The 24,240-nt window shown below is 36.4% G+C and overlaps 1 protein-coding gene across 2 annotated transcripts in view; it reads left to right on the top strand.

Moving 5' to 3' along the window:
* The window catches only part of RPRD1A (regulation of nuclear pre-mRNA domain containing 1A), a 46,871-nt gene that overhangs the window by 11,133 nt on the left and 11,498 nt on the right, over positions 1 to 24,240 (top strand). For both annotated transcript variants that reach the window (XM_021389344.1, XM_021389345.1), the window contains 5 exons: positions 2,032 to 2,161; positions 2,791 to 2,897; positions 2,980 to 3,074; positions 4,438 to 4,564; positions 4,662 to 4,837. In XM_021389344.1, the coding sequence (XP_021245019.1) occupies positions 2,032 to 2,161; positions 2,791 to 2,897; positions 2,980 to 3,074; positions 4,438 to 4,564; positions 4,662 to 4,837 (635 nt within the window). The remainder of the gene's footprint in view (positions 1 to 2,031; positions 2,162 to 2,790; positions 2,898 to 2,979; positions 3,075 to 4,437; positions 4,565 to 4,661; positions 4,838 to 24,240) is intronic.

Raw genomic sequence — 24,240 nt, forward strand, 5'->3', positions numbered from 1 at the left:
CATTCTCACAACAGGAGGAATTACATTTTACTTTGCAATACTTTTTATGAACATAAAGGCGGAATTCATAAAGGCTGGGTTTCTAACCGAAGCCAGAGCTGACGTAGCAGTGTTTTAAGGATCTTGGTTTACTTGATATATCTTTGTTACAGTTAAGCAGCAGGAGGAGACTGAAAAAGTAATACTAGAGGAAACAAGCTTGAAAGTGACTTGGAGTTTTAGCATGCTTTTTGTAAGCACTGTGCCTTGGTCTGTTTATTGTAGAGAATAGACGAAGCATGGTCTTTGTGAGGATTGCAGCCACCTGATTTCAAAGCACTGCGTACATCTCCAGTCTTTCTTTCATGACTCAGATGATTTGGTTACTTGCTGGAGGCAAGAAAAGCGAGATCTGTCCCAAATAAGTTGCATCACTAAGGACTGAAATGTAATTTTTCTATGAAAGGGACAGACAAGGACCTAACCTTCCTGCAGTTCAGAGCTTGTAGTATATGGCGAGCTGTGTGCTTCATTAGAATTGTAGTCCTAATTCTTAGTTCCTTTGAGAAACTGAGGGGAGTGGAGTCAGCTCTGCTAAGAAGCAGTTTATTTTGGTGCAACTGTGAGGAAAAACTGTGTTTTCTAAGACTCCTTTTTTGAATAATTCTTATCTTTCTACATGTTAGAACTGTGCTTTACCTGAAACGGGTAGAAGATGTGTTACTATATTTCCAGATTGGTGTGTTTGTACTTTTAATACAGTTTTTTTCTCTTTATCCAAATTTCCATTAACTTGTTGGATATGTCTGTCCAAGAGTATAGGAAACGTTCAATATTCCAAGCAGAAATCCCTAACAGGAGTCTTGCTGTAGTGCCAAACTTGTATTCAGAAAAATTACCTTAGAGTGGAATTATCTCAGCGTTGATTTTGTGTATGTGTGTAAAATAGGTGGTTCTCCTGTTTTCTTGAGAGATTGGAATGGAAACTAACAAAGTAAAATCATCCTGGGAACTGAACGCAAGTTCAAAAGAATAATTATAAAAATTCCTAGGTTGTTTTTCTCAACTGTGCTTGAGAGGGCAGAAACTATTAAATCTTTCTTCAAGAGAAGCTTCCTTTTAAAGAGAGTGTGCATACTGAGGTTTATGGTAGTTACAGATATTAAAGATTTTTCTGTTAGTAACACAAGATTAGAAGAATTGAAATAAGAGTTGCAGCTCTAAGGAAATCCATAAACTCATGAAAATTAGATGAGGTGTGATGGTAAATTAAAATAACTGAGTAAAAATGGAAAATACGTGAGGTGGAAGCTGTTGCAGATTGATGAGATTGGGTGAAATGCTTGAGATGCTTGGAAAGAGAGCTATAGCAGTCAGAAAGCAATTTTTCAAAATGTTTTTGTGAAGTTACAGCTGCATGCACATAAATGTTTTAGTGATTAGGCGACGAGCGGAGTATCAAAGTAGCATGGAGAACGTGATTAAAAATTGACTATTTGGTTTGCTCTAACATGAGAATGAGGAATTGTCATAAATGGCTGAGAGAAATTCAAACCAAGAAGGTGTTGTTCAGGTGAATGATAGTGGACCTGTACAGCTCCTTGTCAGAGGGCTTCAATGGGAGTAAGAAATTCATGTTGGCTTGAAGGTGAGCCAAAGTTCTTGGAAGAAATCCTTGAAGGCTTCCAAATAATGCATATACATCAGTCTCAGGAAAACACCTGGAAGCCTGAAGAACACTTTGGGATATCACATTTGTATATGGTTACTTCAGGAGATAGATGTAGAGGAAACTTGTGTCACAAAGGAGGAAGAATCTGAGCGAACAGTTGCAGCAGAAGAGAGAAAAATCAGTGTATGACCAAGATCTCGGTGCGTTTTTAAATGCAAAATTGAAGTGAAATATCGTGGTAATGAGAACAGGAAGAATGCTGTTTAATTTGGCTTTTATGATTAGTATAGAAATAGAAAAACAGATGTTCTGGATAAACTGGTATTTCTAATTACGTATTTCTAACATTCTGTTTTATTTATGCTTCTTTTTTTCATTAGCAAAACCAAATAGGAAGCTGACATTCCTGTACTTGGCCAATGATGTCATACAGAACAGCAAAAGGAAAGGACCAGAATTTACAAAAGACTTTGCTCCGGTAATAGTGGAGGCTTTTAAGCATGTGTCAAGGTACAGTACACTGTTGCATGCAGTGCCTTTCCTTATCTGCTAGTTCTGTACTGGAAGTCTTGTTATTATTTCCAGCGTTCTTTTGATCTTGAGTAGTCTTAATGCTGTTAGATAAAGTTATGTAGTAAACTCATCTGCGTTCAATCATTTTTCCCTCAGAAAACTGTTAGAAGTGCCTTAATTTAAGACTTGCAGTCTGCATTTAAATGCTTCAGCAATCTGGTATGTCTCATTACTGGTGTTCATGATTTCTTTCCAGCAGGCTATCCTTCTTGTTATCTTAGAATGATGCTAGAATTCTGATACAGAATTCTTTCCATATAGTGCTTTAGAGCTGTTAAAACAATGCAAAAAAAATTTGCAGCCTTTGCATAATAGGAATACAGACATACTATGGATTGAGCAAACAAATAGAAACGGGATGGGGCACTCAGTTTTTGTTGCTGTTGATGCACTTGCTGAAGCATTCTGAATTGGTCTTTTCTGTAAAACGAGGCTCTGATATTTTCTGAGGTTATTGAACTTCTCAGATAAGGTATGCCAAGATCCTTCTGTGAAAGATAATCATACTGTAATGTGATTGTGATGCATTTTCACCTCGTGTTCATTTTTTTTTTTTCCTGTTACAGTGAATCTGATGAAAGTTGTAAAAAGCACCTTGGCCGAGTGCTCTCTATCTGGGAAGAAAGGTCTGTTTATGAAAATGATGTATTAGAACAACTTAGGCAAGCTTTGTGTAAGTATTTTGTTTGCGTATGAAAATTCATCGTCTTGTTTGAGGAGTCGGAGGAATCAAATTTCAGTTTGTTTTCATTTAGATGGGGACAGAAAGGTGAAGAAGCGTACGTATGAACAGATAAAAGTTGATGAAAATAACTGTTCACCTCGAAGTTCTCCCACTGACCCTCCACAGGTAAAACAATGTTTATAAAATTCTGATTTTACACGTGGTTTTTATAAATAATTTTTAGGTACTCTTATTTTTGGATGGCCTCTGCTTTTCTTTTTAAAGAGTTACTTTTATGGGCAGGGATGACCATGCCCCTTTCTTTAGTGTGAGTAGCTGAACTGTGTCCCAATAGGATGTGAGATTTCCCCAGACTGTGCTCAGTTCTATTTTATGACCCGTATTAGCTTTGTAAGGAGAAACTGCTGTGCTTTTTACCTGTCCACACAACCTTCTTATATTAAGGCAAGGTGAATCTTACCAGCTACATCAGTTTGTTTCCTGATGATACCTCTTGCTGGAAATCTTCGTTCTTCTGTGGAAAAGGTAGCTTAACGTTTACATTGATATTATTTTTTTTAGGAGTATAAAGGAACTATTGGTTCTGCAACACTTTCTAACATTGAAGTTTCTGAAAAGTAATGAAAAAATTAGCCTGTCATCTTCCCCTTTGTGAGCTGTAATCCACAAAGGTTGTGTAATTACATGTGTAATCCATAGAGTTTGTGTTGTTTAACTTCAGGCCTTGTGAAACTCCTCCTTGAAGTACTTCAGGATATAAGTTGAAGCTAAGACATTGAACGTGCTTTAACTTCAGTCAGAAGGACACTAAAACAAAACATATACCAACTATATATCCTACTTCGCCCATGTTAGGATTTTTGCATTAGTTTTGATAACGCTTTAGATTCTCATTTGATTTCCAGGGTGGTAACAAATAACACATGTAGTTTGAGTAAGATTCCTAGCATTTATCAATAAAATATTTTTCAGTGTTGCAGTCATGATGCTTGCGTAAATTTCTATTTTGCCTTGCTCTGACTTTTACAATTTTTTTGGATTTTTTTTGTGGTACTGTCCCATTTCAAAAGGCTTTTGTTATAGCAAGGAAATAATCGTCATTTAGTGTGTTTCTACGTAACAGAAATGTCTAAACGTCTTTGAACATCAGTCTTAACTTCCAAAAGAAGTGCACTGATCTAGTCTGGAATAGTGAAGCAAAAGTACACGAAAATAGTTTCAAAAATGTGTAGTAAAATGAAAGGTACTGTAAAATAATTACTGTCAAAAATAAAATGTAAGTAGTCCTATGTCAAGAACTTCAATGAAAAATCTGTTTTAGGAAGGTGACCTATAAAACTAAGGAACTCTGCAGCATTCATCTGATTTTTCTTTTTGTCTGAGAGGGAATAGAGTGTTGATATAATGCTAATATGATAAATGCTTATAAAAACACCATGAAATTAATTCCATAACCTTGTTGTGAAATACTGCTTTATACTAGGATTTCTTTATTTAAACTAGTCTTCAATCTTGCATGCTTTTTCAGACCATGGATCTCATTAGAGCATTACAAGAACTAGAAAATGCTGCTTCTGGGGATGCAGCAGTTCATCAGAGGATAGCTTCTTTGCCTATAGAGGTCCAAGATGTGTCCCTGTTAGACAGGATAACAGGTGAGGGTTGGGGGTCCATTAACTGAAATGCTCTTATGCAAACTCAACAACATAGAATGAAGTCATGCTTTACCTGTTTCTCTCTGCTTGCTTTTAGATAAGGAGTCTGGAGAGCAACTTTCCAAAATGGTAGACGATGCATGTATGTTGCTGGCGGATTACAATGGCAGGTTGGCAGCTGAAATAGATGATAGGAAACAGCTAACTCGAATGTTGTCAGACTTTCTACGATGTCAAAAAGAATTTCTTGCAGAGAAGGAACATAAGCTGGAAGTGCGTATTGTTTTGTTTTAGTCCATTCTTTGATAAGGTTTGATCTTGCAAATGTTTTTAGGTTGCCTAAACAGCTTTTCTCTTCTAAGGTAAATACCAGCTAGATCTTTGTCTCCAGCACATTATTAACAAGATTTCTTTGGTTCTCACATTCCTACTCTATTAAATCAGCTGAACAATAGGTAATAGTATAATTGTGATCATTTCAGTGTTTGTCTTTGTTTTTTAGCATGTTCAGCCTGCATGACAAGTAAGGGTTCTGTTTCACTTCTACAGATAAAAAGTCTTATCCTTAGTGGTACAAATGTAATTCTTCACAGAGTAAGATTTTTCTTGTTCTTTTCATTCATTGTTGTAGATGTTGACTATGTATTATATGACTTAGTAATTTCCTTTTTGTGAAAAGGATTGATCTTTCTGATAATCGTATGTTTGTGAAGTTGCTTACAGAATAAGAATTTAATTACTGGTTTCAATATAACTTTTTAACCTGACTCAAGGGTACATTAGTAAAACACTTAGGTTTTGCAGCGTTGATTACAGTTGGCTGGCAGCATTTTCAGCAGTAGGGACAGTAGGATAGGACAAATAATTAATAAAAGAGGGGTAGAGATTGAACGGATCAATGTGAATGGATGATCTACTAAGTTATTCCAGTGTTTACTATTGTCAGTCATCTGTTTTCCTTACCTACTGCATAATAACTGCCAAGACTCCTGGTGAATTTTACACCTTTCTTGAAGAATAGGTCATAATTTTGTCTGTTGCTTCCCTAATCCGTTATCTCAAATTTGAGATGTAGGTTCAAGCCCTGACTTGGATATTATGGCAATAAAATTGAAACTGCATCATTTTGCAAGGGGAAATATCTGTACAGTTGCAGTGACCTGTAACTAGCATATGCATGTAGTCCTTATGTGGTGCGCAAATTAATTGCTTTTCAGGTTTCATGTCTAACAGGCCTGTCATAAAAGATTTTCTTCACTCTGGTTTCTTTACTGTTTTGTAATGTCTTAACTTGAACTCAAGTTTTGTAGCATCTTGGTTCAGGAAAATGCTGTTCATGATGCATCTGAAGTTGTCTTTCCTAGAGTACTGTTGTTTCCTGACCTTTGCTCTTGTGCCTCACAGAAAAGCAATTGATGAAGGTTTTTCCTGCCAACTTCACTGTATTTATCCTTACCTGGGGGAAGAATATCAACCAACTTCATGCGAGATAGATGGTATGCATGGTAGTGTTGATCGCAGTAGCAAATAATCCAACTGGTCAACGGAACCTGAAAGAACAGGAAACCTTAAGCTTTTCATCACCTGCCCTGTCTTCCGTATGTGTATGTAATGTGTTTGGAGGACACAGTCCCACTGTAGTACATTGGGATCAACTGTCTTCTTTTTGTAGATTGTTACCTGCAATTACACCTATTTAGGTATAGGCTACTGGTTTAGTGAAGTGCTCAAAAGATAGTGACTCTAGTCCTTCAGACAAGTTTATACTTCTGTGGAAACCAATGCTTGATTGATCAAGAATTACAAATGGAGTGACACTTGGAACATATGGCAGTTTTTAGCAATTATAAAACGGTTTCATTTCCCAATATTGCTAGGTCAATGAGTTCATAGCTTTAAGAAAAGTAGCCGTAGTTCATAGTTACTACCTAGGCTGTCGTGGTCCTTAAACTGAGTTGCTTGGCTGAATTACTTAAATAGTTAAAGAATCTTATTCTAATACAGCACGCTTCCAGTTTTGGACTAGTTTCAGTGGCCTTCCTTTACAAAGGAGGAGGCAGTAGTCTTTTTTTCTTTCTTTTTTTTTTTTTTTTAAATGAAGTGCTAGGATGTTGAGTTATACTCTAAGAATGTTTTTAGGCTCATCAGTATGGTATAAACTATTTAAAAAAAAAAAAACTGTGAGAAAAAGTAGTGTTAACTCAAGGTGCTAATAAAAAAGCTATGAAGCAAGAGATAGGAAAAACACAGTAAACCTTAAAAATCAAACTTCTAACCTTGTGTTAAGGTAAGTGAAATGACTTCTTTTATACTCAATACCAGTAGTGCCTTTTAGTTTGGGAACAGCAGGCTGATAAACGTTCTAAAGCTTTGAAATGCAAGTTCAGCATGTCTTCATGATAGTGTCAGTGGACTGAATTTCTCTTTTTACGTTCTTTTATGGAGCGGATGTTTTCTGGTGTAATTACCAATTGCCTGCAACTAGATGCATTCATTTTATCATGCAAGGACTGTATTTTTACAGTCTTTGGGAACAGCGTACCTCATATTCAGCCTTGTTTCTTGGCTTGTCAAGTGAAATAGCACTGGAAAAAGAGCTTGTCATCTATTTGTTTGAGAACGTATTTCCTGAACTGTGTGTTTCTAGACTTTGACTTCCAGGCTTAATTTCTGGTGAAATTCATCTGTTCTAGACAAGGACAGTTCCTTTGTTAGACTTCTGACTATTGACAGTCTTTTGAGTATAACGTGCTTTCTGGGTAGAAGCATATCAAGACTTAATTTCTTTCTGAATTAGTATTACCCAGCTGTCAGTATTTTTGAGATCCTACCCAACTGCTCTGCCCAACACCCAGCTGTGTTAAGAAACAAGTGGTTGTATTCTTTTTGATTTCTAGAAATGTCACCTGCTGTTGACCTGGTTTAACAGTATTAGGGTTAGAATTTCCAGAGAACTCTTACTGTCTGTAAACTTTAAACAGGGACTTCTTAGACCTAAATTGGCAGGTGTATTTTTTTAACCTTCTGAAGCAAATTTACAGGTAAGTAACTTGTAGTAAACAGTCTTTGCATGAGTACAGGAAATTCTGACAACAGATAAATACATGGACTGTCATGTCTGCATCAAAAGTTAACCATACTACTTAATAGGTGAATTTCGTAACTCTACTGTGGGTAAGTAGTATTGTTTTTTAACTCTTAAGTCATTTTCTTTAATATCTGTCTAGCTTCTGTTGCAGGTGGTGGCCATGGACCTATCTTCTAATGATGTCACCATCCCTTAGTATACACATCCTGCTAAAAATAAATTTAAGAATCAAAATCTTGTATTGTCTGTTGTTTTTGAAAACTTAAGGGGAGGAATTCTGCTTACTGCTCATACTAAACCTCTGCTATTGTCATCTATCTTCTCACAAACATTACTGAATTTATACCTGATCACAAACAATACTGAATTTATGCCTGAGATGGATAAGTATTTATCAGTGACGTTCTGTTTTCTTGAAGACTAAAGCTTTCACATGGTTGTTCCTAAAATTTGGAAGTTATTTTAGTTAAATCATTTAAAGTTCCAAATGCAGAAATCTGAGTGTCACTTGTGTTGAAGTTGCCATTACCCAAAGCAAAGTGCTGTGAAAACTAGCCTTTCAGACTTCAGCTTTTTAAATTACACCATACTTACTAGACCTAGTTGAACATTAGAAATAAGTGATGGATATAGAACTTATGCTTCACAAGCACAGTAAATAACTTTGATTTTATTGTTGGAAATTATTTTGTATATAGCAGAAAAGAAGTATTTTACAGTTGGTCTTATGCCCCTTCTGGAAACTCCCTCTAATGAAGGATTCTTCTGAAGAGCTTTTTCTCCCTCACTTTTGTACATTTTAAAGAAGTGTAAAGAAGGTTCTGGGTACTGTAGTTTTATCTGGAAATTTGTGTAGGATTTATAGACAGGTGTAATTCTTCCTTAACTGAAAAATGGAAATTCTTGCAGAAAGATTTTGTAAGAACTTTTTTATCAGAGCTTTGAGGACTAATATTTCCTATTTTCTACTTGTTTGTTTCACTCCTCCCTTTCTGCCTCCTCGTTGAGCCCCTGTACTGCCCCTGTCCCCATTCCCTAGCATTTGAACAGAAGTGTTGGTTAGTCCATTGGTCTTGCTGAAGCCTGGGAAGGGGCTGTTTATGTTGAGCAGGAACAGAGAATGAGCTACACCAAACCTAATACCTAGGTGTCCTCATTTCCATGTGACAAAGACTGTCCTATATACATTTTGGAAATAACATGGTCTTAGAAATACAAGGATGACGAGAGGAGTACTTGATTTACTGTTGCTTTGCTTTTGCCTTTTCTACAGTCTCATTGATTACAGAGTAGGTAGGCTCTTATTAAATTTCAAATAAGGTCTTTGATAGTGCAAAATCTCTTATGGCTTACTAGCAAGCATGGGCAGAAGGTAACACTTTTCTAAAAAAAAAAAAAAAAATTCAAGACAACACCCTCATCTTTTATTGGTTAAAAACATAACATTGCTATACCTAGCATATGCTGGATAACCCAGGTTTTTTTGTAACTATTTATACCTTAAATGTGGAAATATTCTTCTCACAAAATCCAAATTTTTATGGAGGAAGTGCTCTGCTGGGAGGCTTTCTGTGTTTTGGCAGATTACATTTAATTAAGATGTCTGATTTTTTTCTTACATTTCTTATTTTATACAGCTACACAAACAATATTCACATCCTTACACTCACATGTTGGTTATAATTGTGGTTACTTAGCATATAACGTGTTCAGTGCACTTCTGTTTCACGATTGAGCTTTATAGCTCAATATAACTTCTCAGAAAGTTTAATTTTGTTGAATTTTATGGGGAAAATGTAGCTTTGGAGTCAAAGGATTTTTTGCTCTGTTCATTTCCAGGTTAATGGTTTCAAATGCAGCAAAAAACATAAAGCTAAGAATTTAAGGATAGTAGTGGTGTATTATAACAGACCTTTGGTTTTCAATTTTTTTCCTTAGTGCGAGACTGGTCTACTGATTTCTTCCACTATGGCCTTAGTTAACATTAGGGGCATCACAGGGTACTGTGCTTTCATTTTTTTTTTTTTAATTTGTCCTTGTACCTTTTGTATGTTAGCTTGTTTCTTTCTGTGCTAAATGAACTTAGAATGGCATGTTCAGTCACGTACTTTTCAAATCCACTTGAAATAATTGGGTTTAATTCATAAACCTTGCAGCAGAGCAAATGAAGTGTTCTGCTGTCCTTTGGTTGAAATTGAGGAAGACCGATTTGTAGCGTGAGTTCTACACTGCTTTTAGTTTTAGGGTGGAATTTTCTCTGCAGCATTGTAGGTGATTTGCAAATCCTTAACTGTGGCGGAACTGCAGTAACTCAAGTTAATCTTGAATTAGAACCGAGCTGTGCTGTAACTTTTAGTAATAGTGCAATGATTACAGAGCTGTTAGTTGGGAAATATTAGGAATTTATCAAGAGGGTTCATCCATACTAAGCAGGACTGTTTTGAGTATTTAAGGTCTTCTGATACTTCCTTGGAAACATAAGTTTCTGCGTAAGAAGTGATAACTAGACCCTGCTCTCTGTGTGGTCTGTTTTGACATTTTGAATCATATTCATTTCTATCCAGAGCTAAAGCTTAAGGAATTTAATCTGGCTTGTGAATGCTTTCAGGTCAGGCAAGGTATTTCTGAGTTGAGGAGGATGGGACTTTGGACACCTTTGTAGCAAAAAAAAAAAAAAAAAAAAAAAAAAAGGAAGGAGAGGCTTCATCAGAATTTTCTTTATTTTGTAGGCCAACATCAAGTAATCTTCACTATAATTTGTTTCATTTTTTGAGGAATGTTTGTAGCTGTGATCCATCAGACGATTGTAGACCAAGGATCTCTTAACAAATGGATTCACTTTATTCTACATCTCCTTATAGGCTGTAGAAAATGAAGTTGGATTCAGAAACAGACCACTGTGTTTAGAGACTTGTGTAGACCAGTTCAAAGCCCTTATACGTTTACTTTGACATTTTGAGACGCTTCATGTAATATGAGTGTCTTGAAGTTCTGGTCATCTTAAAGTGGAGTTGAACAATGCAAATCCTTTACTGAATATAGCCACCAATGTTCAGAAAAAATAACATTCAGTGAGCTTATTGGCTTGTATTATGTACCAGAAGATGATTGGAAAGAGTGTAGCAATCACTGCAGTACCCGAAGTTTACTTGAAGTATTTCAAGGGAATGGTTTAAAAAGAAGATAGACACCTTTCTTATCTGTGGAAAAGTAGGCTAGCTAGACATGTTTAGAAATTTCTAATCTACTTTTTTGAGTGTAGTTGTTTGTATGTTTCCGTGAGCATTTTATATCTGTAGCAAAAAGTGACAGGATAAAGTTGAAAAAGTGAAGTTTTGTAGAAGTAATTTGCTGGACTGGAGTAGGAGTAGAGATCAGCAGCTCAAACACAACAAAGTGAAGTTGTCACTGGTTTTTTTTAGTTGCTCTACCCATTTTATGGGAATAGTATTTATTGGTATCATTTCTTATAACAAGCCTACAACTGCTCTGTGCTTGACCAGTGGGTATCAATATTTTATAGTGACTAGCAACTGGAGTCTGAGATGCATGGTGCATAATTTCCCAATTTGTATTTGAAGGAGTGTTACACTTCAGAGTTCTTTATTCTCAGCACAGCATAGATATTTGAAGACTTCCACTTTCTCAGTTAATTTACCAGTGATTTGAGTAAAAATCCTGGCTTTTCAAACAGATTGGGCAAGTTTTAGATTGTACTTTGCTCATTCCTGTAAAATAAGGATAACCTTTTACTGCAATTCATCATGGTTTAAAGCATTGCTTGTCATGTTATTCCAAAACCAAAGCACCTTAAATGATAAAAATGTTACAACTTCTGTATTCAAAAAACTTTTATTTAACCAATTTCCTATTTGTGAAGGGTGATTTTTTTTTAAACTTCACTCTGCAGCTCACCCTGAACTCTTTAAATAAAGAAAAATAAAGTACAAGTACACAGGTACTTATGATCTGTGGTATCTTTTGAATTCTTCTCTATAAACCTACAGAGGAAAGATAATGGTTGTATCTAGGTAGGACTTGCTGCTGTTAACGAGTCCTTTAGACAATGTTCCTGGCTGTTGCAAGCCAAAACCAAAATGAATTTATTTATGTCATCTTCAGAAGAACAAGTTTTACAGGTATGTAATGGGTTCCTTTTTTATGCAAACAGACGTCTGAGAGAATTGGAAAGTGATAATGGAATAATCAGTGCAATATGCTTTATCTAGAACTACGTCTTGAATTTTTGAAGGACAGCTGGAAAATGGTCAGTGACTTTTGGCTGGTTTCTTCAGCAGATGTTCTTTGCATTGACGAGGCACTTTGCTGAAAGAAAAGAATCTGGATTTAAGAAGCATTGAAACTGTAGCACCTGTTTCTGTTGGTGCTGACAATGTCGTTTTTTTTCTAGTAAAGATGTAGTCTTAACTAGAAGTTTTAATTTTGTTGCTGTTTAACTGAGTTTGTTTTTCTTTCCCCGATGTTTTATCAGTAGAACTGTTAAATTTTAAGAACGGGTTTTTCTTTATTTTGAATACACAGTCAACAAAACTATAAAACTGGCTTGTATTCTTCCCCCACTCCTTCCCATCCCAGCTGGAATTTGCTTTTGGAATTGTTGAAACAACTGTAAGTTAATAGAAGCATTAGAGTATGTCAGAATGACAGCTTGCTGTGTTAGAGGGGGAGGGGGAACTCTTTGCTAAATGTAATTACACAGTGTCCTTTCTCACTTGATTTGTCAGCTGCAAAGAAAGTATTTACAAACTTGCTTCAAGAAAGGAACTTTGGATGGAGAGGAAAAAGGAAGGGAAGCTTTGAGAAAACTAATCCACAATTTGAGATGACAACATAGATTTCTATCCAGCTTGCTTATATGTGTTTCTTTAGCTAATGTCTTTTGGTACTTCCATTTAATGAGAGGATAAGTCATTGTGTAGCTGGCGGTAGCTTCCGCTCAAATACTGTGCTCTTAAGTGTTCCCTCTAAATTGCGTCCTAAATAAAGCCTGTGTCATTAGGCTGATAATCACAAGTTCTGCTTGGAACTTTGTTCTGCTATCATTAAGATCTAGAAACTTTATAATAAACCTTTGTCCTAACAACCTTCTATATTCCGTTAAAAAGGAGCACTGTACTCAAGTTACTCTTTGGTATCACCTATATCTATATTTCACTGCACTTCTGATAACAGTCTGGTTGTTTGTAAAGGCTGATGAGAAATACTGCTAGATCTGACAGAAGAAGATAAATGGTTAGAACATCAGCATACCTTTTGTCAGCTTTGTTGAAAAAACACAGAGCAGATTTCATTAAATCTCAGGTGCAAACTTCTGATGTTTCCTCTCAAAAACAGTATGTCTTCAGGTACAAAAAATGTTTTGCATAAAATCTAATGGAGAACTTGATAGCACTTATGTTTCTGGATGGGGCTAATAGTTTTCTGAGGAATTTGAATGTGTGCAGTCTACTAGTGGACAACAGCTAGGTGTATATTAGCATTTTAAAGAAAATTTGCATCTGCTCTGGATCTTGTTTATAGTGCTAATACTTACGTCTGTCTTCACAAACACATAAGAAAATAATCCATTGTCTTCCCTAATTGTGTGTGGCAGTGAACATCTTCAAAGCTCATAATTAAATATGTCTAATAACATGAAATAATTTACTATTTCATTGTCAGTTTAGTCCTTACTGGAAGAAATGTTGATTAGGACAAATTAATTTGAAAGTATAAGTAAGTGTTGTCTTTATGACAAAAAACATGCTAGACTTTTTAAAAGATATATTCTTGTTCTGGAATACTTCTAAATGTTGCGGTGTGTAAGGACTGCAGTTCCCATGAGTTTTCCAAAACCCAGAACTTGAATTGAAATTGTAGATCAGTTCATCAGTGATCTGCAAATCTCATTAAAAACTAAACAAACAAACAAAAAAAACAACAAAAAACTCATGACTCAGGTAGGGACCATTTTTAGTTTTAATAATTCTGATGACAAATTGAGTTCATAGCTGAGCAGTTCTTAAGCAGGCATCAAAACAATTGTTTCCCTACTTCAAATTCATGACCATATGTAATGGTACTTCTAGTTTGTGACCATTTCGTAAGTCCTGCCTGAAGAAGCTGTGCTTGAGGCTTTGAGAAACCTCATCTAGTGGGAAGTGTCCCTGCTTATGGCAAGGAGTTGCAACCAGATGATCTTTAAGGTCCCTTCCAATGCAAACCGTTCTATGATTGCAATCTCTGATGGTGTGTGTACTCTTTTCTGATAGTTACTGATTGTCTGAAGGACAACACCTTCAGCTTTTCCATTAACGATGACCAAGACTGTATTTGCAGTTTTTTAAAAGCAGCTACCCATAACTAGACAGATATTAGCCAACAGGTAGTTCAGATAGTGTAACTGCATCGTGGTAGTGAGATTGTCTTGTTAGACCAGTAGCTCTCCACTGTGCTTTTAAGAAACCTATGCTAACTGTGTAAGTAACAGATTGTGTAGTTGGTAACTTCTCTATCTTTTCAGCAGAAGCTAAATGGAGAGGGCATAAATACTGTTTAGGGTTCAAATAAACTGAATTTTACAGATCAAAACCATCACATTTATACTGATGTCTAAGTGTATTTCACCTGTGACATTTTACTTAAACAAAATACGCATGTAATAAAATCAGTTCTGGTTCTTAAGGAGAATTCAAAGAGTAGTACTCATGAAGTGGATTGATTCATGGAGCAGTAAGCCAAGAATGCCAGCTGAGAGAAGGTGAAAACCGTTAAGGAAGACGATGGTTCTCTTGGCTGAACTGTTGTTGAAAGAAGTCAAATCCTTAAAATCTGGATCTATCCTGTTAAATCATGCAGGTGAAATCACATTTTGAAGAATCTTCCATTTCAGCTTGTCAGTAGCAACTGGAGTTTGAGTGGCTTGATTATGAAAATCAGTCTCCAAGAATGATAACCTTTTTTCCCTTGGAAAGTCAGTTTTGGAAGGCTTACCTCCTTAATGAAATGCACACAATATGCGTACTCTGAATCAAAACGCTGAGTGTGGAGAAAGGACAAAGAGAGCTTCAGGGCTTTTAATGATGCAGCTACCTTGCAGCAGTGTTCATAGTTCCTTTAATTGTAGTTGGAAGCTGAGATTTTATGGTGTTTATAAATATACGTTCTTCCTGGCACCTTCATTGGATTAGAAGGTGAATTTTCTTCTTCATACCTAGATTTCCCTGTTTGAAAGGAGGGTGTACCATACGGGGGAGAGGAGAACAACTTTGAGGATACAAATTATAAAACGTGGTCAAGGACAGTTTAAAAACTCCAGCACTCACTGTTGGCTGTTTCTGGATGCTGAATCCATACACTTTGTGCTATGTAAGGAAAAGTTAAAAGATCAGTTTCAGCAGCAATGAGGAAACAATGTAATTTGCATTTGTTGTGCCTGCCTGAGGTTATTGTTTCCGCCTGACAGCTATGGAAGGGGAGGTGGGAAGTTCTGTCATAGGAGTGCTCTTTGTCACTTGGTAAGGATGTGAAGTGATCCTTTCGCTTTCCTTAAATTTTAATTCCAGACCAAAATAAAGAACAAAAAACCCATGAGATCTGCATTCAGGCTAAAACAGCTTATGTTTTTCAGTTCTGACAAAAGAATACTGAATTAGTCTGCTTTGGAATTGTTAAAGTTTTTCCACTGTCAAAATCTGGAAAGCTGTAGACTGAAAATGGTGGAAATGAGAAGTGGAATGCAGGGAAACAACTTACGATGACATATAAATTCTGTAAATGGTAATAATATAAGTCTGTATGGTGTCTTGGAGTTTCATTCTTGTAGGTAGTATGAAAATGCATCTCCAAGATAAAAAAAAAAAAAAGTGCATTAAGTTGAGTAGAGAGGACAAAATATTTTTCTAATGCATCCCAGCTGGTGCTGGCAGTGATTAGTGGAAAAAGGGAGCACGTTGCAATTACACTAGGCTTGTAAGTATTGTTTTTATCTGACTTCTCAGGAGATGAGACTAAAGCAGTCATGCTGTCAGTCCATCAGTTCATCTTTTATTGGTCTGGGAACCAATCTTTAAAAATAACTTCTTTCCTTAGGTTTGGTGGATTTATTTTTGTAAGTGGATATGAAAACTATTCTAGTAGTGTTTCTCCCTCTATCTGCCATCCAGTCATTGTGCGTAGCTTGGAACCACCCATAGGCTCCACTGCTTTTTGCCAGAACAATCAATTGTGGGATGTAGAAGACATAAGGAGTATTAGGGTGGGGAAGGAAGAGTTGGAAGGGGCACACTGTCTGGGAGTTACAGTGAGATGGAAGGCTAAGGTAACTGGTATGGGGTTGGGAGGATAATCGTTCACTAAACATCTTTCTACCCCTGTGATGTCTCATTTTTAATAAACAGTGCTTTTGAGGGTGGAAATATTTGCATGTGATAATAGAGGTGAAAAAAAACACTTCTGAAATTGTTAGTCTGTTTTGAGCTTCTCTGCTCAACTTTGCTAGCTGCTTTATCTTTGCTAGCTGGTTTCACTATTAGATGAAATGTTGTTTTTGCAAAAGCACCTTTCTAATTTATTTTTGTCATCTGTGAAATTGACCTCATGGCATGTTCTCAGTGTTTTTGGTAATTATGGATTATTGGAAATTATGAATTCAAACTACTATTAAAAAAATGTTTCGTTGTTACCAAGTACACTGGTCTGTCAGGAAAATGAAGAAAAATCTGCTGTCATTCCTTTTTCCCAATGTAGAAGAGTTTCAGTATTTGAAATGGGTTGCTACATACTTAGCTGAGAATATCTGAAACACTTTACTATCTAAGTATTAATAAGGAAATTTTAATGCCATGTTCTTTGCACTATTACACCACCAACCCCTTTTCACTCCCCCCAAAAACTACAGAAACTCAAACCAAAGTAAACACAAAAATGCTTTTTAGGACTATTAGAATGTTATTTTTGAGATGCTTGGACAGAGGAGGAAGGTAATTGGCTTCTTAAGCAGAAAATGTATTGAAGAACAGGAGCCATACATTTTACATTTTTGTTACAAGCAAAATAAGGAGTCTGAATACATAATGTTAGCAACATTATCTGTTGCTAGAAATACAGAATAGTTTCTTGGTGCAAAAACGATTGGTTCTCTCTGCACAGCAGAGTTTGTTTGCTACAGCCTGCAGCTTTGTAAGTGAGGAAACAGTTTTGAAGTTTTGCAGCCATCACGTGCAATGGTTTTAAAGCTCTGCTGCGTGCAGTGTTTGGCTGCGGGAAACATGTAATGGCTGCTTTGTTAGTTGTTACATTGTGTAAGAGAGAATGTCAAATTTTCAAAGACAGAACTGGAAACCACTAGTACGCATTTGAGTTTTCAGTTCACCATGAAAAGATTTTTGGAGTAACTTCTGAAAACGACACATTAACAGTATGTCAAAAACAGCAACGGTTCATGAAGAAGGTTGGAGAAGCAAGATTTACATCTGTCTGTTGTGGTGCAAGTAGATGTTTCCTTTACTCTAGTTCTTCAGATGTTAGACTCTTGATACCCTTCTCCATTCCTAATTACATTTTTTTTCATCCTTTCTTTCTCTTTAATCAGTAGCTTTCGGATAAAATTCATTTTATTCTGGCCCAGATACTTACAAGACAGGAAAAAAGGTTAATTTTTGTTCAAGAGTTCTGCCTATAAATGAGTTCTTGAATTGTATGTTGAGTGTTGAGCTACTACTAACTCCTTTAAATTGAGCCTTTGAGCTATCCTAAATTGGATAAGGGTATAAGCCCTTCAGATTATGAAGACAGGTGAAAGCAGAAGACATAGCAGATGGTAGAACTTCCCTTAGTTTTACACATTATTTTGCAAGGACAAAAGTTAGAAATTCAGTTGTTCCCTACATCACATCCTAATTCACTATTTGTAATTTGTCCCGTTATGTTATTTGTTTTCTCCTCTCATTACTTTGCTTTCTCCTCATACTGGGGTCAATAAGAAAATGCTGAGCATCTCCTCTTCCTTCACCCTTCCCATCTTGGCTTTGGTTGCTTTCCTACATAACAGGACTCAACAGTGAAGCTGAATCCGATGCTGTTTGTTGCCTAAGGGATCATAGGATCAAGGTGAAATCTGGTTTAAGTTTTAGAAACATCATATAATCTCCCATTTAAAGTAGCCTGTTTTCAGATGGAGATAATTAACATCCATCAGCCATAATGATCCGTGGTCAGAAAGTGATGGTCATCTCTAACATCAGTATATTTAATAGTAAAGCAAGCTGTGACATTATGTCAACATCATTCGTGAGTGCTTGGCCTGCCAGATTCTATTAATTGTTTGATACCAGAAAAAAAAAAATTATTTAAGCACATAGTTGATGGGAAGCTTCTGGCCACATCTTTACAATTTTTCATTTGTTTATGATTCCATAATAACCAATGTAAGGAATGGATGATGTATTTGTGCCAGGAAATCACCTCTCCCTTTTCCCCCATTTTCTACTTTCTGTCCTGGGTAAGCTTTCTATTGTTAATGGCAGAGGGGGTGGCTTTATTTTATTTGTATTTAGAGGAATATATTTAAGCACCCTTTGGTTTTGATATAGAAACTGCTACTGTCATTAGTATTACATACAGTATTTAGCAAAAACACCTTAGTGTGCCATCTTGAAAGCCAGATCTTTCTTGTGCTTGCTCTTTCAGGCCAAGTAGTGAAACAAGTGCAGTTTCCAGTAGAGAAACCCATCATTTAGTATAGGAAGATACTAGGTCCAGCTCCTATGGAGATAACTGAATTCTGTTTGTGTGTGCTTATTAATTTGCTCTCTCAACCACAACACAGCTATTGCACTATATGAAGATGCAGGAGTGGCAAGTTCCTGTTTAAAATGTTCTTATCTGTGGAAGAAACTAGGTGTTTACTAAGCCATGTTATTTCAAAGCCTTTTTACCCCTACGCTGAAAGACAGAGGAATAAAGCACGAACACTGTTGTGGGTACAAACCCAAAGCATAAAGTACAGTCACTGTGCATACTGGGTTGTTCTTGGGGAACCTGTACAAACTGGCCTTGCTCCACCATCTGAGAAGCTACTGCAGTTCCATCCAGTGCATGTCCACTTCTTTTTCAGACATGTTATATTTAAGAACTTGTATTTCCTTGTTTTCTGCACTTCTTACTGTGCTATAGTGCTATCTTAGAACACAGATGGCAGGAAAAAGTTTAGTGGGGCCAGGCTACCTTCCAGAAAGTAATCTTTAACTCTCTATGCCTTTTTTTTTTGTTTTTGTTTCCTGACTCTTCTACAATTGATATGGACTGGCAGTGAATTCTGTTGCTACAGTATGAGGTCATCCCCCTGCTACTGAAAACACAACAGGCTGCTTCTTCTACAGCCATTTTATACCCTCTGTTCTCAGCATCTCTGCAAACAAAGAGCCTTGATAATATTGTTTTTTTTTCCTCCTGGATGATTAATGTCTTCTGCCTTATGCTAAGAGAAACATCAAAGATAATTTTGTGGAGCACAGATCTACCTTTATTCACAAGCCCACAGACCATTAGATTTGTTTTACCTAATTCTAATTCTTGAGTCTTGCAGGAATCCTCTATTATCAGGCTAATCAGTGCTTGTAGATTTGGACTCCAAAGTCTTATGCAACTGCTTTCAAGCCAGGTAGTTGAAAATTATTGTTTTGATGTGCAAAACAAAATAATTATTTTTCAAATCTTAAGTTTCAAGATAAAGAAGCTTACTGTCACTGTGCTGACTAGGAGCATCTCATTTATTTCATTCCTGTCCTCTGTGCTCTCTGCTTACACGTGTATAACTTGGCAGATATCCTAATCCCAAATCCTTGAAGCTATGCTGGAAAACAGCCACTGTAGTCGGTGAAAATTAATGTTCTTTTCATGCAACGTGCTCAGAGAGCGTAGTGCACAACAGTAGCTGTAGCTTTTAACTTTATGCTTCTGTTCAACAGTAAGCAATAATTCTGAGGCTTGCGTGGGTATTGCCATATGTGAGCTGTAAAACAATCCTGATGACTTGAACTTCAGTTTTGAAGTTACCTGTGAGTCTTCTCTGTGATTCATCATCTTCTTGTGTCTGAAAAACTAACAATTGGTTTAGATAATAATTAAAAAATACCAGAAATTTACAGTAGCTGGTCTTAAAAAGCATAATAAAGACAGAGATATACGATATAGGTTTTAGCTATCTTCAGTTATAAAACGCACGGACACCGCATTAGCTTCATTTGATGTACCTGGTAAAGGCTCAGCATTTAAATATGTACCTCTTTCTTAATTTCTAAAAAACGTAATTGTGCTATGAGTGAGAACAATACTGTGCTTGACAGATCTGTGAGGTCTGAACTTGCATTAAAACTGTTTCCATATGAGACATTTCTGCACTGTCTGCAAAATATTCAACATCAAAAATGATTTCTCTCAAGCTGTTACTAAAGTACACTGCCTCCTTTTTCATGGCACATGTTGTTTCAGCAACACTTTTTCTTCCAGTATGCTGGTATCTAGCAGAAATAAGCTCTGCACTGTTGCAGTTTTCAACATATGTATTAAGGACTATTGGGAAGGGTATTTTTGTTTGGTTTGATTTTAGCCCTGTTGTCTTGAATCTTTTTTGCAAAAACAGCAAGTTGCTTTCCCTTAACAGTGGCAGAAGTATGTTTGTGTAGCTGTAGCTGGTTCTTTCTAGCTGTGAGGGATGGGCAGTGTGCCCTCTCAGTGCCAGCAGCAGCTGTGCGCCCTCAGGCCGCGCTGGACTCACTGTGCTGTTGCAGTGCCAGGGACAGAACCAAGCTCCCCATAGTGACTTCAAGCCTCACCAGGCCTGCTCAGCCCCCTCAGCTCACTGTGCCTGTCTCACTTAGTTTTCCACTCTCAGGTGGCTTCACGGGGTGCCAGTAGAGAAATCACCTTTTGCTTTACAAGGTGAGATCTCCCAGAATTGCTCTTTAATACATAGTGAATTCTACAGTCATTCTTTAAATCTGCATCTCTTGCTTAAGTGCAAGACTTCGTATTTTATTGTAGATCATGATTAAATCATTTACCATGAATGTACCTTGGATTTAGAGCTGTTTGTTATTGTGTATGTCTCCACCTACACAGGGCTCTTTGCATGACAATTACATTGCAGAGTGAAAGCAAAGTGGCATACCCGTGCTTGATACTCAAGCACTGTACCTCAGAGCAGGCTGAAAAATATACCCAGAACACATACATACTGTTCTTCATAAGCACTTTCTTTGTGCCACAACTAATCGTGTCCAGCAGACCACAAATGATAGAACATGTTCTGGCAGGCTGGTTTTGCTGTGCCCTAGAGCCTCCCAGGGCAGCATGTGGCACAGAAGCCAGCCCTTTTAGCTCTTGTCTGAAACGTAGCCACAGGCTCAGACCTGCTAGTTTTGTTCTCTTCATCATCAGTAATCATCCACTGACAGTTTCCCACTCATTAAATGTGAGGCTTAGTTTATTATTTTTATTTTATTTATTTTTCTTTCTAAGTTAATAGTCGTGGGATATCTGGACGTGTTCTTAGGGACAGATCAGTCTTAATTAGTTACAGTGTAAGTAGAGAAGAAATGAACAAGTATTTAACAGAATCTGAAATTGTCCTACAACACATATATTCAGTTTGTCTTCTACTCAATTTGCCGGAGTGGTATGCCCTTTCTGCAGCAAGAGTACGGCCTACATTGCTGTTTCAGTTCTTATTTTATCCTCTGGGAATTTGAAGCAGCTTGCCAGAGAAATGAGACAAATGTAATTATTTGTTTTGTAGTCTGAATTTCAAATCTGATAAAACCCACATACTTGCCTACTTTCCTAAGCTATTGTAAGGAAAAACACAGTTTAGAGAATTTTTAGTTTTTATTTTAGTATGTAGAAATGGAAGTAGAGCCAAAGATTTTCTGGAACATTTAATACAAATGAAAATAGTATCAGGTTTGTGAGACTGGATTTTCTATGAATAAGAGAGAAATTTGGATTGTCTGTCAAGCAAAAAAAAAATCTAGGGTGGAATACTAGATGACTTGCATACTGATATGCAAGAAATACTTGGCAAGTCAAAGAATTTAAGTTATTTACTATTCTATACTACTTTTTATAACTCAGTTTTTTCAACAGCATGAAAATCAAAAGGATATACAGGAAAGGAGCTGATAAAAAAAAGTTTTGAGAGTTCAGATATTTTATTACTACCTACTGAATAATCAGAAATCGCAATTATTGGAATCTGTCAGGAAGGTTAGAAATTTGAAACTTTGTAATAATTCTTCCCTGTTTCCCTCCATTCCAAAATTACACATTTATTAAAAATGGGATGTAAATGGAAAGAACTAAAGTATCTTTTCGAATATTTACATTTTTCCTCTGTAAAACTCTGTTGATTTACTCGAGTTTTATTTGCAAGTTTCTTAGTAATAAAGTACTTAATTAATTAACTATTTTCTCCTAATGATCTGATTGTCAAATGTTACTTTGTCTATCCCTGGATAAAAATCCAGACCTATAAAACAAAACCCATAGGTATCTTAGAGCTTTTACATGAACAAGGGCAATCATTTTAAAGACCTTTTTAGTGAAGTACAGGTGGTTGGAGTGGATGAAAGATGTTTTAACAAACTAAGACAGCAGAGGTAGAAATGATTGCTAACCTTCAATACATGTTTACTTCCATTGGTAGATCACAGAAAGATGTGCATTAGTGGTGTTATCTCTGGCTGTTGGCTTTGGGGAGGAAAATAGTTCATAATGGGAAAGAAAACAGAGTAAATATTTTTCCTTGTTCAATTTGATGTTGTTTGCTTATTCTTTGTCCTGCTTTCTGATAATACTTTTTCTTCTCTGACTGTTTATGATTTCTACCATGGCAATCTCTTTCTACAGCCTCTTTATTATAAAATAAAAATATAGTTATTTGACTAATTCAGAATTTGGCAAATAATGCAAAAAAAAAAAAAAAAGAGAGAGAGGATGGACATGCTAAATTTGCTGCCTGATTATTTTCTTTTTTTTTTTTCATAGGAGGTTTAAATTTTGAGTTTTTCTTGTAACTGCTCTGTGCTCTCAGTTGACATCTCTTCCCTTATGCACAGCTTTCTTATACAATACATAACATATAAACGTCAGGATACCTACTGTTGGTGTGTAGTACTCCATTTCAATCTGGAACTACCTTTCTCATGCTCTCATACCCATCACTGAGCACTGGATTTGAAGCATCTATTTCACACTTATAAAAATAGAGACAAAATTACCATGCAGTTTGTCTTACACAGGCAGTTATTGTTATTAGTCATGTAAACTACAGCTTCATTTCTCAAGTGATGCTGAGCACTTTCTACTACCATTAAAGTAAATTGGACTTGGGAATACTCATCTTTCATCTGCAACTAAATCTTCCTTAGAATCCATATCTATAAAATGGATATATCGACCTACTTAATGAAATTGTGCAATGAATTGACAAGTATAATATGAAACTGTCTAGCTGATCAGATTTACTGGTGTACTCCCATTGAGTGATCCCCTGGTATGTCTTGGCTTAGTTTGAGAACCACTCTTTCAAATCACTAAGAAATAGACACATGCTCGTCAGGTTGAAAAAGATTAGCTTATAAAATGAGAAAATAAGATGGAGATGAAAATATGTGGTTTGAAGTTGTTAATAAGTGGTTTGATGTTTTTCCAAATGTCTTTAGACCAGTTTACCTAGATCTCCACTGGTGGGTAAATAGTATTTGGCTCAATTGTAGCATAATGTTGAGGTCTTCCACCTGTACTTTCCACTTGAAATGTAGTGAATTCCACATCTCAAGTCAGTAGAACACTTCTGATTCAAATATTTTTCGTCCCTCTTTTTCTTTTTGCCTAGTTCACAGGTGAATGGCTTTATGCAGCAGTTGGAAAAGCTGTTTACGTTGACTTGCTTTAAGCTTTCTGCTGTTCAGGTCGGGCTGCTACTACTACTTTGCCATGCTGTAATAAAACTAGATCTCATTACTTCTACTTTGTATATATGCTTTTGAAAACAGAAAAGTTAGGCCTGAAACATTTGTGTCTTGGCCAGCTATAGATAAAATCCCTACCTACTGACCTGAAGTGCTACTTTCTGTCTCAGATTCACTTTTCATCTCCAAAACACTTATCTGCATACTCTCAGATGACCATTTGTCTCTGTTAAAGACCAAATGTCAAAGCCCATGTATTTGCAGTTGGATACTGACAGGACTGGCTTTGGAAAGATGAGGTGCATGTGTGGAATCTGAAGTTGAAATCTTTGTAATGACCTGCACATGATGGCTACATGAAATGAGGAATGTGTGTGATACACAATTTTTACAATTCAGCCACTGTGTACAGTAAATATTTGAGCCTGAAGACTTCACGCAGCTGTTTCTAAATACATTAAATACATTGCTAAGGACATGTTTTTTTCCAGTAGACCGTAAAAATATTTCATGCATGGGTTCCTTTGAAGTTGAACCCTGATATACTATAATTTTAATTTCTTTCAGAGCATTTGTGAATAGGTGAAACTACGAAGTTATCTTGAAGCCTGAGGCTT

This window comes from Numida meleagris, chromosome 2 (genome assembly GCF_002078875.1).
Source record: "Numida meleagris isolate 19003 breed g44 Domestic line chromosome 2, NumMel1.0, whole genome shotgun sequence".
NCBI lineage: Eukaryota > Metazoa > Chordata > Aves > Galliformes > Numididae > Numida > Numida meleagris.